General features: G+C 44.6%; 1 protein-coding gene across 1 annotated transcript in view; it reads right to left on the bottom strand.

Annotated features, from left to right (window-relative positions):
* Nucleotides 1-13,104, bottom strand: part of IPO11 (importin 11) — a 450,706-nt gene that overhangs the window by 205,604 nt on the left and 231,998 nt on the right. Inside the window, exon 23 of the mRNA XM_066602787.1 lies at nt 31-110. Within this exon, the coding sequence (XP_066458884.1) occupies nt 31-110 (80 nt within the window). The remainder of the gene's footprint in view (nt 1-30; nt 111-13,104) is intronic.

Below are 13,104 nucleotides of genomic sequence, written 5' to 3'. Positions count from 1 at the left end.
AGGTTACAGGGCAGGCGAGATGCAACGTACCTGCAGGAACTCAGAGGAAACAAAGAAGGTGTACGCGTTGATGATCTTGAAGCAGATGGAAAGGTTTTCCGAGCTTAATTCTACAAGAGACATGAGATTAAGAATTGTTAGAAGTGGTCTAATAGACAAAAAAAAATATGATAGAAACTATGACATGTAAAATGTATAAATGTATCATAGTCTAATTGTCAGCTAACAGACACAATACCTAAATTTTCTGCAAGTGTCTATATTGGACTGAAACTCATTACCCATCACCAGTAATGGCTGGTGTGACATTCAGCATGAAAATGGACTTTTACAGCAGGGCACACAGAAGGCAAACCACATCTTTGGAGCCACCGAAGAGGTGCTGAAGCAGCCCCGAGTCGCTGCTCTAACCAAGCCCAGTCTTTGATAATTGACGACACTCCTGGATTGTGACCTCGGCGCTAGCATCACTGAAATCTCACATATGCTCCATTATGCTCCCATCACTTGTACACAACAGTGATCTTGTATATACGCTGGATCTCTCAGGACTGGGTGGCTCATTTGCACTGTCAGAGGACTTGTTGGAGATGGACAGAATATCCGTTCTATTTCAACGCTACTGGTGGGGACGGCATGAGCTAAGGGGATTCAATCAATGTTGATTACAGCAGTGACTCCTTGACTCAGGGAGGCTTTAAAATCTGACTTGATGACCCTAAGGATGTGATATGTTCGTGGAACGTATGTAAAGCAGGCTATAAGTGCCACGGCATCATGCCATTGGTTTCACACTGAAAAAATACCCTTTAAAGGGAACCCGTCACCTGTCTAAAGAACCCTAAACTAAAGCCCCGTTTATATGCAACAATTGTCGTTTGAATGAACGAACGACTCAACGATTGTCTACATGTAAAGATAATTGTGTCAAATCCTCGCCATTTCCAATTTGCTGGGTCTTTGGTAGTGTTTATATGTAGAGATAAGTGGGGGATGGTTTGCTCAGTTGGGTGTGTGTATATGCAAAGATCTCTAGGTGGGCGGTTTTTAATTAGTGCAAAGAAAAAGCCATTGTCTACTGTGGCAGTATGTGGATTGGCTTTTGAATGACTAATTAAGTTTAGTTGAGCAAACAATCACCAATCCACTTCAGTTGTTTGAACGACTGAACAACTACTGTTTAAACTTAACGACAATTGAAAGAACTAGCAACTATTTTTATGCATGCTGAAAATCAGCGACTAATGAAAAGCGAACAAATAGTGCACGATGGCTTCACGTTTACACGCAACGATTATCGCTCACTTTCGCTCGTTTGAACACATTTTGAGCAACAATCGTTTTGTATAAATAGGCCTTAGCTCATGGTGCTGTTAGAGCAGGAGACTGGGAGTTGGGAGCTGTATTATTCCAGAAAATATTACTCTTTTCAAAGTCCTATGCACAAGCTCTCCTATATAAGTCTACGGGAAAGTGTGTGTACAGGACACGGCCCAACTAAATTTCATATGAAGGTATAATATATATATATATATATATATATATATATATATATAAAATTATTAGTTTTTCATAAAGGATGCATCACAAACATGATCCATCAGATGGCGTATTGCAAAAAAAATTCTCCCCCAGAAACATTGCTTCTAGAACTAAATAATCCAGTATTATGGTGCCATACAGAGGCGGAGGATTTACAACACAGACCGGAGCCGTACTCTGGTGCGCAGATAACTGTGCTATGTGCAGGAGACCTTAGAGGTCACTCAAGCAATCAAGCAAAGCACAAACCAAAACTGGGCCAGTGGACAGAAATGTGACATTTTATACTTCAGTAGTTCAGTAGCAAGAAAAGAGAAAATGTTTAAAGAGAACCTATACTTTGTATTTGTTTGTAATGTACAGAATAGGCGATTTTAAGTATTTTTGCAATAGGTTTTATCAGCCTATTCTGTGTATTTTTCTTACAAAACTCCTTTTCTGCTATGGGGAAGAGCTGAGAAATCCAGCTGTACAACAGTAGGGGCAGCTCCAATGTGTCTGTACATGCTCTCTATAGAATACCTCCAGCTGTATCACATCTTACAGCCGAACTAGAGGCAGCCCAAAAGGGTATTACAGCTGCAAGCCCACCCATATCACTTCTTACATACAAACTAGAGTGGGTACATCAGGGTACTAGAGCCTCCATGCCCGCCCCTATCACATCTTGTATCCAAGCTAGAGGCAGTACAACAGAATACTAGAGCCTCCATGCCCGCCCATATCACATCTTGTATCCAAGCTAGAGGCGGTACAACAGGGTACTAGAGCCTCCATGCCCACCCCTATCACATCTTGTATCCAAGCTAGAGGCGGTACAACAGGGTACTAGAGCCTTCATGCCTGCCTGTATCACATCTTGTATCCAAGCTAGAGGCGGTACAACAGGGTACTAGAGCCTCCATGCCCACCCCTATCACATCTTGTATCTAAGCTAGAGGCGGTACAACAGGGTACTAGAGGCTCCTTCAAGGAGTCAGTTTTCCACAATAAATGACCCTCTTGCTCTGATATTGTAATCACTTACTTCTATCAATGTTACAATCACACAGAGAAAGTTTCATTCCACTCTGACAACTCCTTCTAGGTGCTTGATTTTTTTTTTGACAAGGAGTGTATTTTCAACCTGGCTATAATCATTTATTAGAGAAAGGCACAACTATAAAGGTGAAGAAGGAAACAAAGACGGGCTGACTCAACTTCTGCACTAACGGGAGTCTGGTGGCTACATCCACAGCCAGGAGCAGCACTTATACAAAGCTTTGATTCTCCAAAGGTTAAAATCTATATTACACATTTTATGCCCCATATTGATGTCTACATTAATCAAAATCTTTTCCTAATAGCAGAAAAAGAACGTTTGGGGCATCTGAGGCTTTACTAAAACAATCAACCGCAAATATCAAGAATCAATTTATATTAGCTTTTCATCATGCCTTACTGCTGCAGGGCTGAGAAGACTTCAATAGTTCTGCAAAAGGCTCTACAGTATGCTCAATTACCGACCGCCATACATTTAACCCCTTAGTGACAAAGCCAAATGTTGGAAATCTGATGCGTGTCAGTTTAATACAGGATAACTCCATGAAAGGTTTTGGATGTCCAAGTGAGTCTGACATTGGTTTTTGCCAAATATTGTACTTCATGTAGGTGGTAAAAATAGACCAATAGAATTTGTGTATATCAAAAGCCCCAAAACTGGGAAATTTTTGAAAAAAAATTGACATTTTTTCACATTTTCCACTGCAATATGTCAAATATGTGCAACATACAGTACACATTTTTGATAAGATATATTTCCATCTGTTTATTTTATTCTGGGAGCACATTGGAATAACTTTACTTATATTATTTTTTTTAACCATTAAGGAGACATACAAATTTAACATTGATTTCCTACACTAAGCCAAGATAGATACATCCACAAATTACCCCATTTTAAAAACTACACCCCTTAATATATTCACTGAGGGGTGTCATGAGTACTTTGACCATACAGTTTCTTTTCAGGAGTTAATGCAATTTAGAGGAGAAAGCAAATTTCATAATTTTACAAATACTGTGTTTCCCTCAAAATAAGACCGTGTCTTATATTAATTTTTGCCCCCCCCAATTAGGTGCTAGGTCTTATTTTACTTAACTAGCAGGCTCGGTCCATGTTGCTCCCGCTTCTCTGGAGCTCTAATGCGCTGAGCCACGGCATTGATTGGCCAATTCATAAAAACTGCCTCCACAACGCGATGGGTGTGATTGGTTTTTCGACAGCTGCTCGGCCAATCAATGCAGCGCTCGATGAACCAATCACAGCCATCACATTGGTTCATCGAGCGCTGCATTGATTAGCTGAGCAGTGCCCAAGAACCAAATCAAAGCCATCACTTCCTGCAGGTGGCATTTATGAATCCCGTAAACAGGAAGTGATCTTCTGTGGGTGTCTGAGGACTGCAAGAAACGTGTCAGAGCTCCAGAGAGCAGCAGAAGGGAACCTGTACCGAGCCTGCTAGGTAATATATATATTTTCAGGGTAGGGCTTATATTTTGGCCCTCCTCAAAAATACTGAAAAATCAGGATAGGTCTTTTTTTCAGGGAAATAGGGTATGCCATTTTAAAGACAGTTTTTTTCCTATAGTGCACATGAAAATGAGGATTTGCACCCAAAAATGGGTACCCCTGTTTGTTCTGTGTTCAGAAGCAAACCTGTCGTGGCCCTAATATTATGTCCGTATGCACAACAGAGCCCAAAACATAAGGAACCACCAGTGGCTTTCAGAACAGACATTTTGCTTGAAGGCCTTGTAGAGCTCATGAGCGGCTAAAACGTCAGAGAACCCCCAGAAATGACCCTATTTGAAAACTAGACCTCTTAATGAATTCATTTTTCTAGGAATTGTGTCATTTTAAAAACAGTTTTTTTGTACAGCACACATAAGAATGAAGACTTTTACCACAAAATGGATACCCCACTTACAGCTGGCACGCAAGGTGACATAAGGTCCTGGAAAGACCGGAACGTTGCGGGACATCGCAGAGAACATGGGTGAATATTTTCAGTTCCGATTCATATGGGGAGCTGAGTCTTTAACTTTTTTTACACTTTTATGGGATTGCCGTTATCCATTGGATAACGGCGATCGCGTGATCAGGGGTTGCTCACCGCACCCCCCTATGACAGCTCCAGGTTGTTGGCTACTTTCGGCAGCCGACAGCATAGAGCTGTCGCATCCACAGGCTCCGCGTCTTTAATCCTCAAGGCGAGCAGCCCACAAAGCCAGGACATAAAAAGGCAATGGGGCGGTCACTGAGGGGTAAATATTTTCCATGCTTTAACTGTTCAACGAATGACAAAGTTCCAATCAGATACCTTAATGGTTAAAAAAATCTTAAAATGTACCAGAGCCTAGCATTGGGATTTTTATGGAGCGGAATTGGAAGCTGCACTCACTCCAAACACATTCACGCTGATCGCAACTCTCAAGACATTAAATGCCGCTGTCAATTCTGACATTCAAATATTTGAGGGTCGCGAATGACTCCCTACTGTAAGATTGCAAGGGCCCGTCTGGATGTTATCGCAGTCGGGGGCCTTCTGAAGGCCCCCAGATCTGCCATTTATCACTGCCTGTTAAGTTGTGCTAGCAGCATGTCTTAATACAATAGCAGCAGAAATACCATACATTGAAATACTGAGGTAGGCCGCCTGCAGACGAGCGGGTCGGATCTGGCAGCGAGAATTCTCGCCGCGGGACCCGACCCGAGAGCCTGCAGGGACGAGGGCGTACTCAACCGCGCCTGGCGGCCCCGGCTCTTTCATGTGCCGGCGACCGCGCAGCCGGCACATGCGCAGACTGGAGCCGGCGGCCGGGTGAGTGCGAGCCCCGCACAAAAATAGGACATGCCGCGGTTTGTTTGCCGCGCGAGATTTCGCGCGGCCAAACCGCGACCGTCTGCATAGGAGTGCGTATTGTAATGCACTCCTATTCAGACTTTCAGTGGCGGAAATCCCGCGGGAAATCCCGCCGCGGGATTTGCGCCCGTGTGCAGGCGGCCGTATTGCAGTATATGGTATAAGTGAATGCAAGTTTATGTCACCCTAGGAAACTTTAAGCAAAGGATACTAAACATTTAACAGATCCACCCCCCCCCATTTTTCCATTCCCATATTTATAATTTAAACAGAAAAAAAAATGCCATGTCCACAAAAGTCTGATCTATCAAAGTAGCCCATTATTTATTCTGCATTAGTAACAGTTGTCAGAAAAAAATGCACAATGCCAGAACTGCACTTTTTTTCGGTCACCCAGTTTTCGAAAAAAAGAATGTTAATAAAAAAACGATCAGAAGAAATCATATGCACACCAAAATGGTACAAATAGAACTACAGGACATCACGCAATAAAAGAGCCCTCACACAGCTATATCAAAAGGGAAAACAAAATAGTTATGGTGGCCAGAAGATGGCAGCAGAAAGCAATTTTATTTTTCAAGACTGTATAAATTTGGTATCGTTGTAATCGTACTGACCCACAGAATAAAGTTTTGTCATTTTGGTCACAGTGTGCGCACCGTAAAAACAGGACGTCCTAAAAATGGTGCAATTCTGTTTTTTTCCCTATTTCACTCCAGCTGGAAATGTTTAAAAGTTTTTTAATACATTATATGGTGCAATAAATAGTACCATTGAAAAATACAATTCATCCCACATAAGTCGATGGTTAAATAGAAGAGTTATGATTTTATTTTATTTTTTAATGGGAAGAAAAAACAAAATAAAGAAAGGCTGCCTGATTAATTTACACCCAACAGTTTGGAAATTATAGTCTGTGGCATAGTAACCACTGTAGTGGCAGGTTTATGCAACTAGGGAGCCAGAATTAAAGAAAATATGTTTGGCAGAGAAAGGCTTTTTTCCTCGGTTGGTGCTAATGAGGTTAATTAGCAGCCAGGTAGGAAAAGAGCCTTTAAAAAGTAACTGAGCACATCTCATAATCTCTCCAGCCTGGGAAGTAAAGAAGGCAAAGCAAAAGCCTGTGCAAGCTCACTCACAGCATACAGTTGCACTCCTCCCTACTAAATAGTGCCCCAGGCAACTGCCTGCTCCGGTCCCTGGGTGTAACCTAAGCTTACACTGGCAGGGGTTCTCGCTTCTATTCTATCTTCTATTATTGATTTTCTTTGCTACTCTAAACTTCTTTGTAGTTTTACTTACATTGCATTCTCTGACTTTTTCCTATTGTATTGTACTGTGGTATGGAATGTGATAATGCTACAGAAATCTTAAAATAATAATAAAAACCCTCCACTTGAATCACGGTGTTCCTTAGTTGAATTAGTCTTAAAAGGATTACCAGCCAGGTATCTGAGTGTGCCATACTCATTAAATGTCTGTCTGTAAAATGTTCTTTTAACCAACAGATCTCACCCGTCATCCCCATATACATGCACAATCGTCTTGGCTGAGCGTGCATATGTTCTGAATGTAGATGTAACGATCTGGGCCAGGGTTGAAGTCCTTTTGTTGTAACTGATGCGGATCGGTAGCATGGTCAGGGAAGCCAAATGTTGGTGCATGGGTAGTAGCGGTTGCGGTACAAAAGGAGCAGATAGGTAGCGTAGTCAGGGAGAAGCCAGAGGTCAGTACACAGAAGCAGCAATTGTAGTGAAAGCAGTTTATAGGAGAGCTTGACTACTGGCTGGGAGCATAATAATCACGCACTGAAGGAGGGCCAGGTTTATATAGTGTGAGCAATTAAGGAAACAGGGTATAGCAGCAGGAGCAAGAAACTGGGCAAGGTTAGGAAGAGGAGCTGTCCAGCAGGCTGAATAGCTCACCAGAGAGAGATGCCACCTGGAGCACGGGAGTTCCCAGGTTCGAGTCCTTACAGTAGAGAAGGGGAAAAGTCCTAGCCAGATAACCAACAGTGTCTTATCTCCCTAAAAACAAAAGGAACAGGAAATTTAAATCCAATTGCCAGATTATCTCACACCACATCAGGGAGTGTTGGGAGGGCAGCATAGACATTAGATGATCAGGCAGATATATAAATGTGGTCCAGAATTTATATTGCCCCTTCTATAGCTTTGGTGGTGTTAAAGGGGTTTTCTGATGTTGGCATTAATTTTATGGCAGATAAATACCCTCCTTACCAAATGAAACATTTTAACCGTCACAGCCATTTTATTGTCTACAAATGCAACTTCCTGTCAAGTCACTATACTGCTTACATGTTGAAGTCCTGGAATACCCCTTTAAGATATGATAACTTGTTTCAGCAGGTTATCAGCATTAAATGTTGCTACATCTGTACATCTGCTGTGTATGGCCACCCCTAGAATCGTAAACTTGAAAATCGACATTGCTGAGCAGAAATAGGGTTGCACAGAAGTGCAGACTTGACTGTATTTGGCACTCCTGTAAGCATTTTTTCAGCGATTATGTATCTAGCCCCACACTCATAGTCAAAAAAAATTAAGCACCTAGAAGGAGTTGGTGGAATCGAATTAAACTTTCTATGTGTGGTTGTAACGTTGATATAAGTGATTACAATATCATAGCAAAAGGATAAGTTATGCAGAAAACTGACCCTTTGAATGGAGGCTCTAGCACCTTGCTGTACTGCCTCTAGCCTGAATGCAGGATGTGATATGAGCAGGCATGGACGCATACAGTTTCCGTACGGTATCCTGAAGCATATCAGTCAACATTTGCTGTAACTGAGAATTAAGATCATGAAAACTCATAGGATGTTGAAGTTGGTGCCCCCGGTGACCCCATACATGTTTTATTTATGATAAATCTGGTGGCTGGGCAGGACACAGAAGTGTGGCAATGTTGTGGAGGCCGCTGAACAGCGCAGTTCAACAGGGCAGGAGACAGGTAGACACCACGTTCACCCACATCCTGCACATTAACACCTTCATTTTCCCACTAACCTCCCCCAACTCCTCACTACTAGCCTTAAAACTTTCTTCCAACGCCCAACCCCAAAATACTCTATCCACATCAGCCCCTACCTGCTCTCCTTGCCCATGCACAGCTCTCTCACACTCCTCACCTTCGTCAAATGCCTCCACCTCCATCTCACCGCCAAGAAACACTACAGCCACCCTCACAAATCCCACATTTACCTGCTCACCATTGCTGCCCTAGTACTTTTAGCAGCGGGGAACATCTCCCCCAACCTCGGCATACTCCGCACAGCTTCCTGCCAAAATCTCTCCCCAATCACACAAAAACACCCCAAGCCCAACCATTAGCCCGAGCGCCCCCCCACCCCCACCCCCCATTGCCTTCAAACGTGCCCTTTGGAACTTTCAATCTGTGTGCAACAAACTCCCAACCATCCATGACCTCTTCACTTCCAAACGTCTCAACCTGCTCGCCTGTACCAAAACGTGGATACAGCAGTCCAATTCTGCCTCCCATGCTGCATTGTCCTTTGATGGCCTGCAATTATCCCACACCCCCAGATCGGACGACAGGTGCAGCAGAGGAGTAGGTGTTCTCCTCTTGCCAAATTGCACTTTCCAGGTCATTCCCCTGGCTCCATCCCTCACCTACTCATTGTTCGAAGTCCATACCCTACGACTCTTCCATCCACTGTCCTCGCATGTCGCAGTCCTCTACAGGCCACCAGGTCCCGCCTGCCTGTTCCTGGACCATTTCGCCGCCTGGCTCCCCCACTTCCTATCCTGTGAACTCCTAACCCTTTTCCTTGGTGACTTCAACATCCCCACTAACGACCCCATCTACCTCCCAGTTTTTAACGCTCACCACCTCCCTCGGTCTATCACAACTTTCAGACTCCCCCACTCACAGAGACGTCAACGCGGTCGGCCTAATTTTCCTGCACCTCTGTTCTGCCTCCCACTTCATTAGTTTCCTACTCTCTGACCTCAACCTCTTCTCCTTCTCCATCAGGCACCCCAGCATCTCCCCAGACCCTCCCACTATTGCACCTTTAGAAACCTCCAGACCGTTAACACCCAGCAGTTTGCCGAGACCTTACAGTCTTCCTTGTCCCACATCTGTCTCCTCTTATGCCCCAACCTGGATGCTGAACACTATTCCAAGGCCCTCAGACGCGCCCTGGATGAAGCGGCACCCCCCATGACCCGAGCTGTCCACAGCAGACCACGACAACCTTGGCTCTTGCCGCAAACGCACTTTATTCGGCGATGCTCTAGGTGTGTTGAATGACTGTAGCGCAAAAATAAAACAGCTCGCAGACTTCAGCCATTTCAAATTTATACCCAAGACCTGCAACCTCGCCCTCCACCATGCCAAACAAGTTTATTTCACCTCCCTCGTCTCCTCGCTATCGCACAACCCCAAACGACTTTTGACACCTTCCACTCCCTCTTCGTCCTCAAAGAACCGACCCCTGTGACGGATCTTAGTGCTGGAGAGCTATCCGCCCATTTCAAAAAAAAAAATCTAAAACATCCGAAAAGAAATCTCCGAACATTAGATGGCTAGGCACAATCTTCAGAACTGCATCTATCACTCATTCACTAGCTATACTAGAACCAACGACAGAGAAAGAAGTCTCCAGATTGCTTTTCGCTGCTCGCCCTACCACCTGCGCTAGCGACCCTCTTCCCTAACACTTCCTCCGGTCCCTTTCCCTGGCTCTCATTACCTACCTCACAACCATCTTCAACCTCTCACTGACCTCTGGTATTTTCCCCTTCTCATTCAAACACTCCATTATATCCCCTCTGCTAAAGAAACAGACTGTTGACCCGACCGACGTTGCCAACTACCGACCCATCTCTAACCTACCCTTCATCTTCAAACAACTTGAACGTCTAGTCTATACCCGCCTCACATGCTTTCTCTCTGATAACTCTCTCCTCGACCCCCTCCAGTCCGGCTTCCGCCCCCTACATTCAACTGAAACTGCCCTCCCAGAAGCATCAATTGACCTGATCACGGGCAAATCAAGGGGTGACTACTCTCTACTAATCCTCCTTAATCTCCCCACTGCATTTGACACTGTTGACCATGACCTCCTCGTTGCTATGTTTCGCTCCATCGGCCTAAAGGACATTGCTCTCCTGGTTTTCCTCCTACCTCTCAGACTGCTCATAAAGCATCTCCTTCGCTGGTTCTATCACCTTTCCGACCCACTCGCTGTTGGGTTCCCCCAGGGCTCGGTCCTTGGTCTCCTTCTCTTCTCTATCTATACAGCCCAATTGCACAAACCATCCGCAGTTTTGTCCTCCAGTACCACCTCTACGCTGACGACACCCAGTTATACACCTCTTTCCAAAACATCTCTACACCTTTCCTCCAAAACATCACCGACTGTCTGCTGTCTCTAACACCATGTCCTCCCTTTTCCCAAACTTAACCTCTCAAAAACTGGCCGCCTTGTCTTTCTGCCCTCAACCAGCCGAAATCTCCCCAAAATCTCCACATCTATCTGGCACCATCATAACCCTTACACAGCACGCCCGCTACCTTGGGGGTCACACTGGATTCTGACCTCTCCTTTACTCCTCACATCCAATCTCTGTCCCGAACATGCCACCTGCGCCTCAGCAATATTGTTAAAATCTGTCCATTCCTCTCCATGGGCACGCTAAAGACACTCGTTGTCGCCCTCATTCATTCCTAACTCGACTACTGCAACTCACTGCTCATTGGCCTTCTGCGCACCAGATTCCCCCCTCTCCAATCCACACTAAATGGAGCAGCTAGACTCATTTTCCTATCCAAAAGCTTCTAAGACACTTTTGCACTATGCCAGTCACTGCACTGGCTGTCCATACACTATAGAACTCAATTCAAACTCATTACCCTCACCTATAATGCTCTCTATGGCACCACAACACCGTACATCGCTTCACTATTGTCCATACATGACCCATCCTGTGCCCTCTGCTCTGCTAACACACTCAGACTAAACACCTGTCTACTAAAACGAACCTCACACACTCGCCTCCAGGACTTCTTTAGAGCATCACCGATCCTCTGAAACGCTCTACCCCAAAACATCCGAACAATCCCTGACGCACGAAACTTCAGGCGCGCCTTAACCCCTTCATGATGCAGCCCTCCCCCCCCCCCCCCATTTTCGTTATTTCATCCCCTCTTTAAAAAAATCATAACTCTTTTATTTATCCATCGACATCACTGTATGAAGGCTTGTTTTTTGCGGGATGAGTTGTAGTTTTTAATGGTGCTATTTAAAGTACCATATAATGTACTGAAAAACTTTTTTGTATTTTTATTTTATGATTTAGATCTTTTAATTACAGATATGGCAAAATGGGGGGATTTAAACTTTTACTTTTTTTTTTTTTTTTTACAAATAAAAAAGTTCAATAAATTCTTTTAACTTAAATTTTAAGTCCCCCCTGGGGGACTACAATATGCAATGCTTTGATCGTTCCTGCTATAGCATTACGTCATACTGGATTCTGACAGGCAGCCTATCAAGCTACCCCACGGGGATGGCTTGATAGGCAGTCTTTCAAGGCAGCCCTAGGGCCTTTCAGAAGGCCCCCGGCAGCCATGACACCTGCACGAGTTCTCCGATCTCACCACGGAGGGGGCTGTACGGGACCCCCCGAACATCGTTCGGGGGCTTTAAATGCCGCTGTCAGAATTGCCCCCGGGTGTCAGCTGTAGTAAACAGCTGACACCCGTGCTGTATGCAGAGAGGTCGTCCCGCGACACCTCGGCATAATACCCCGACGCTCCAAGACGTAAACATACGTCCTGGAGCGGGAAGGGGTTAAAGACGCACCTCCTCATAGAAGCATACCAAACATCCTGATCTAGTCCCTCACCCCCACAATATGCTCCCTGCCCCTCCCTATAGCTTTCCACTTTTGTCTGTTATGTACACTTCCTGCCCCGTACCTCCTGCACTACCCCCTCCCCGTTTGTGTCCTAAAATCTGTATATCACATGTTATCGTTGCATTGCTGTGTTCCCTCTTGCTCCACTTCCTGCCCCTGTATCTTCTCTGTATCACACCCACCCCCTTTGTTTCCAAATAATTCAATACCATATGTAACTTTTGTAATTTCTGTAATTTTTGTATTGTTTGTGTTCCCCGTGTGCCCTGAAAGGGCTGCAGAATAAGTTGGCGCTTTACAAATAAAGATTATTATTATTCCTGTGACATTCTTGCTGTGTGTGGCCGAGCATTATCTGTCAATTAGAAGGCCTGCCATTAGAGGCAACATTTCCTATCTAGTAATCTGGTACAGGTTTTGCATTAGTTTCTCCATCTTCTGGCTCTAGTGGGAGTGGTATTAGGTGAGACTTGCTTTGTCTCACCTGTTCGTAAATTATGAGGACTATTTAATCTGTCCTGGTGCTTAGCTCAGTGCTGTTTAATTTTCACTCTTCCTCTGACTGTAGTGGAAGTCAGAGCTTGGTGCTGGATATCCTGTTTGCCTTCTCAAAGCTAAGTACTGCGGTTATTATCATTTACATCTTGTTTTCTGTGGTATTCTCCGATCCCACGAAGGGTCAGCTAGTGGTCTAGGTACGTAGTCAGGTTTGCCCTTCTCAGGGCAGGTTACCTGCATATAGGCAGGTCCCT

The sequence above is a fragment of the Eleutherodactylus coqui genome, chromosome 5 (assembly GCF_035609145.1).
Source record: "Eleutherodactylus coqui strain aEleCoq1 chromosome 5, aEleCoq1.hap1, whole genome shotgun sequence".
In the NCBI taxonomy this organism is placed as follows: domain Eukaryota; kingdom Metazoa; phylum Chordata; class Amphibia; order Anura; family Eleutherodactylidae; genus Eleutherodactylus; species Eleutherodactylus coqui.
Note: the sequence above shows the minus strand (reverse complement) of the source record. Positions and strands in the feature narration are given on the sequence as shown.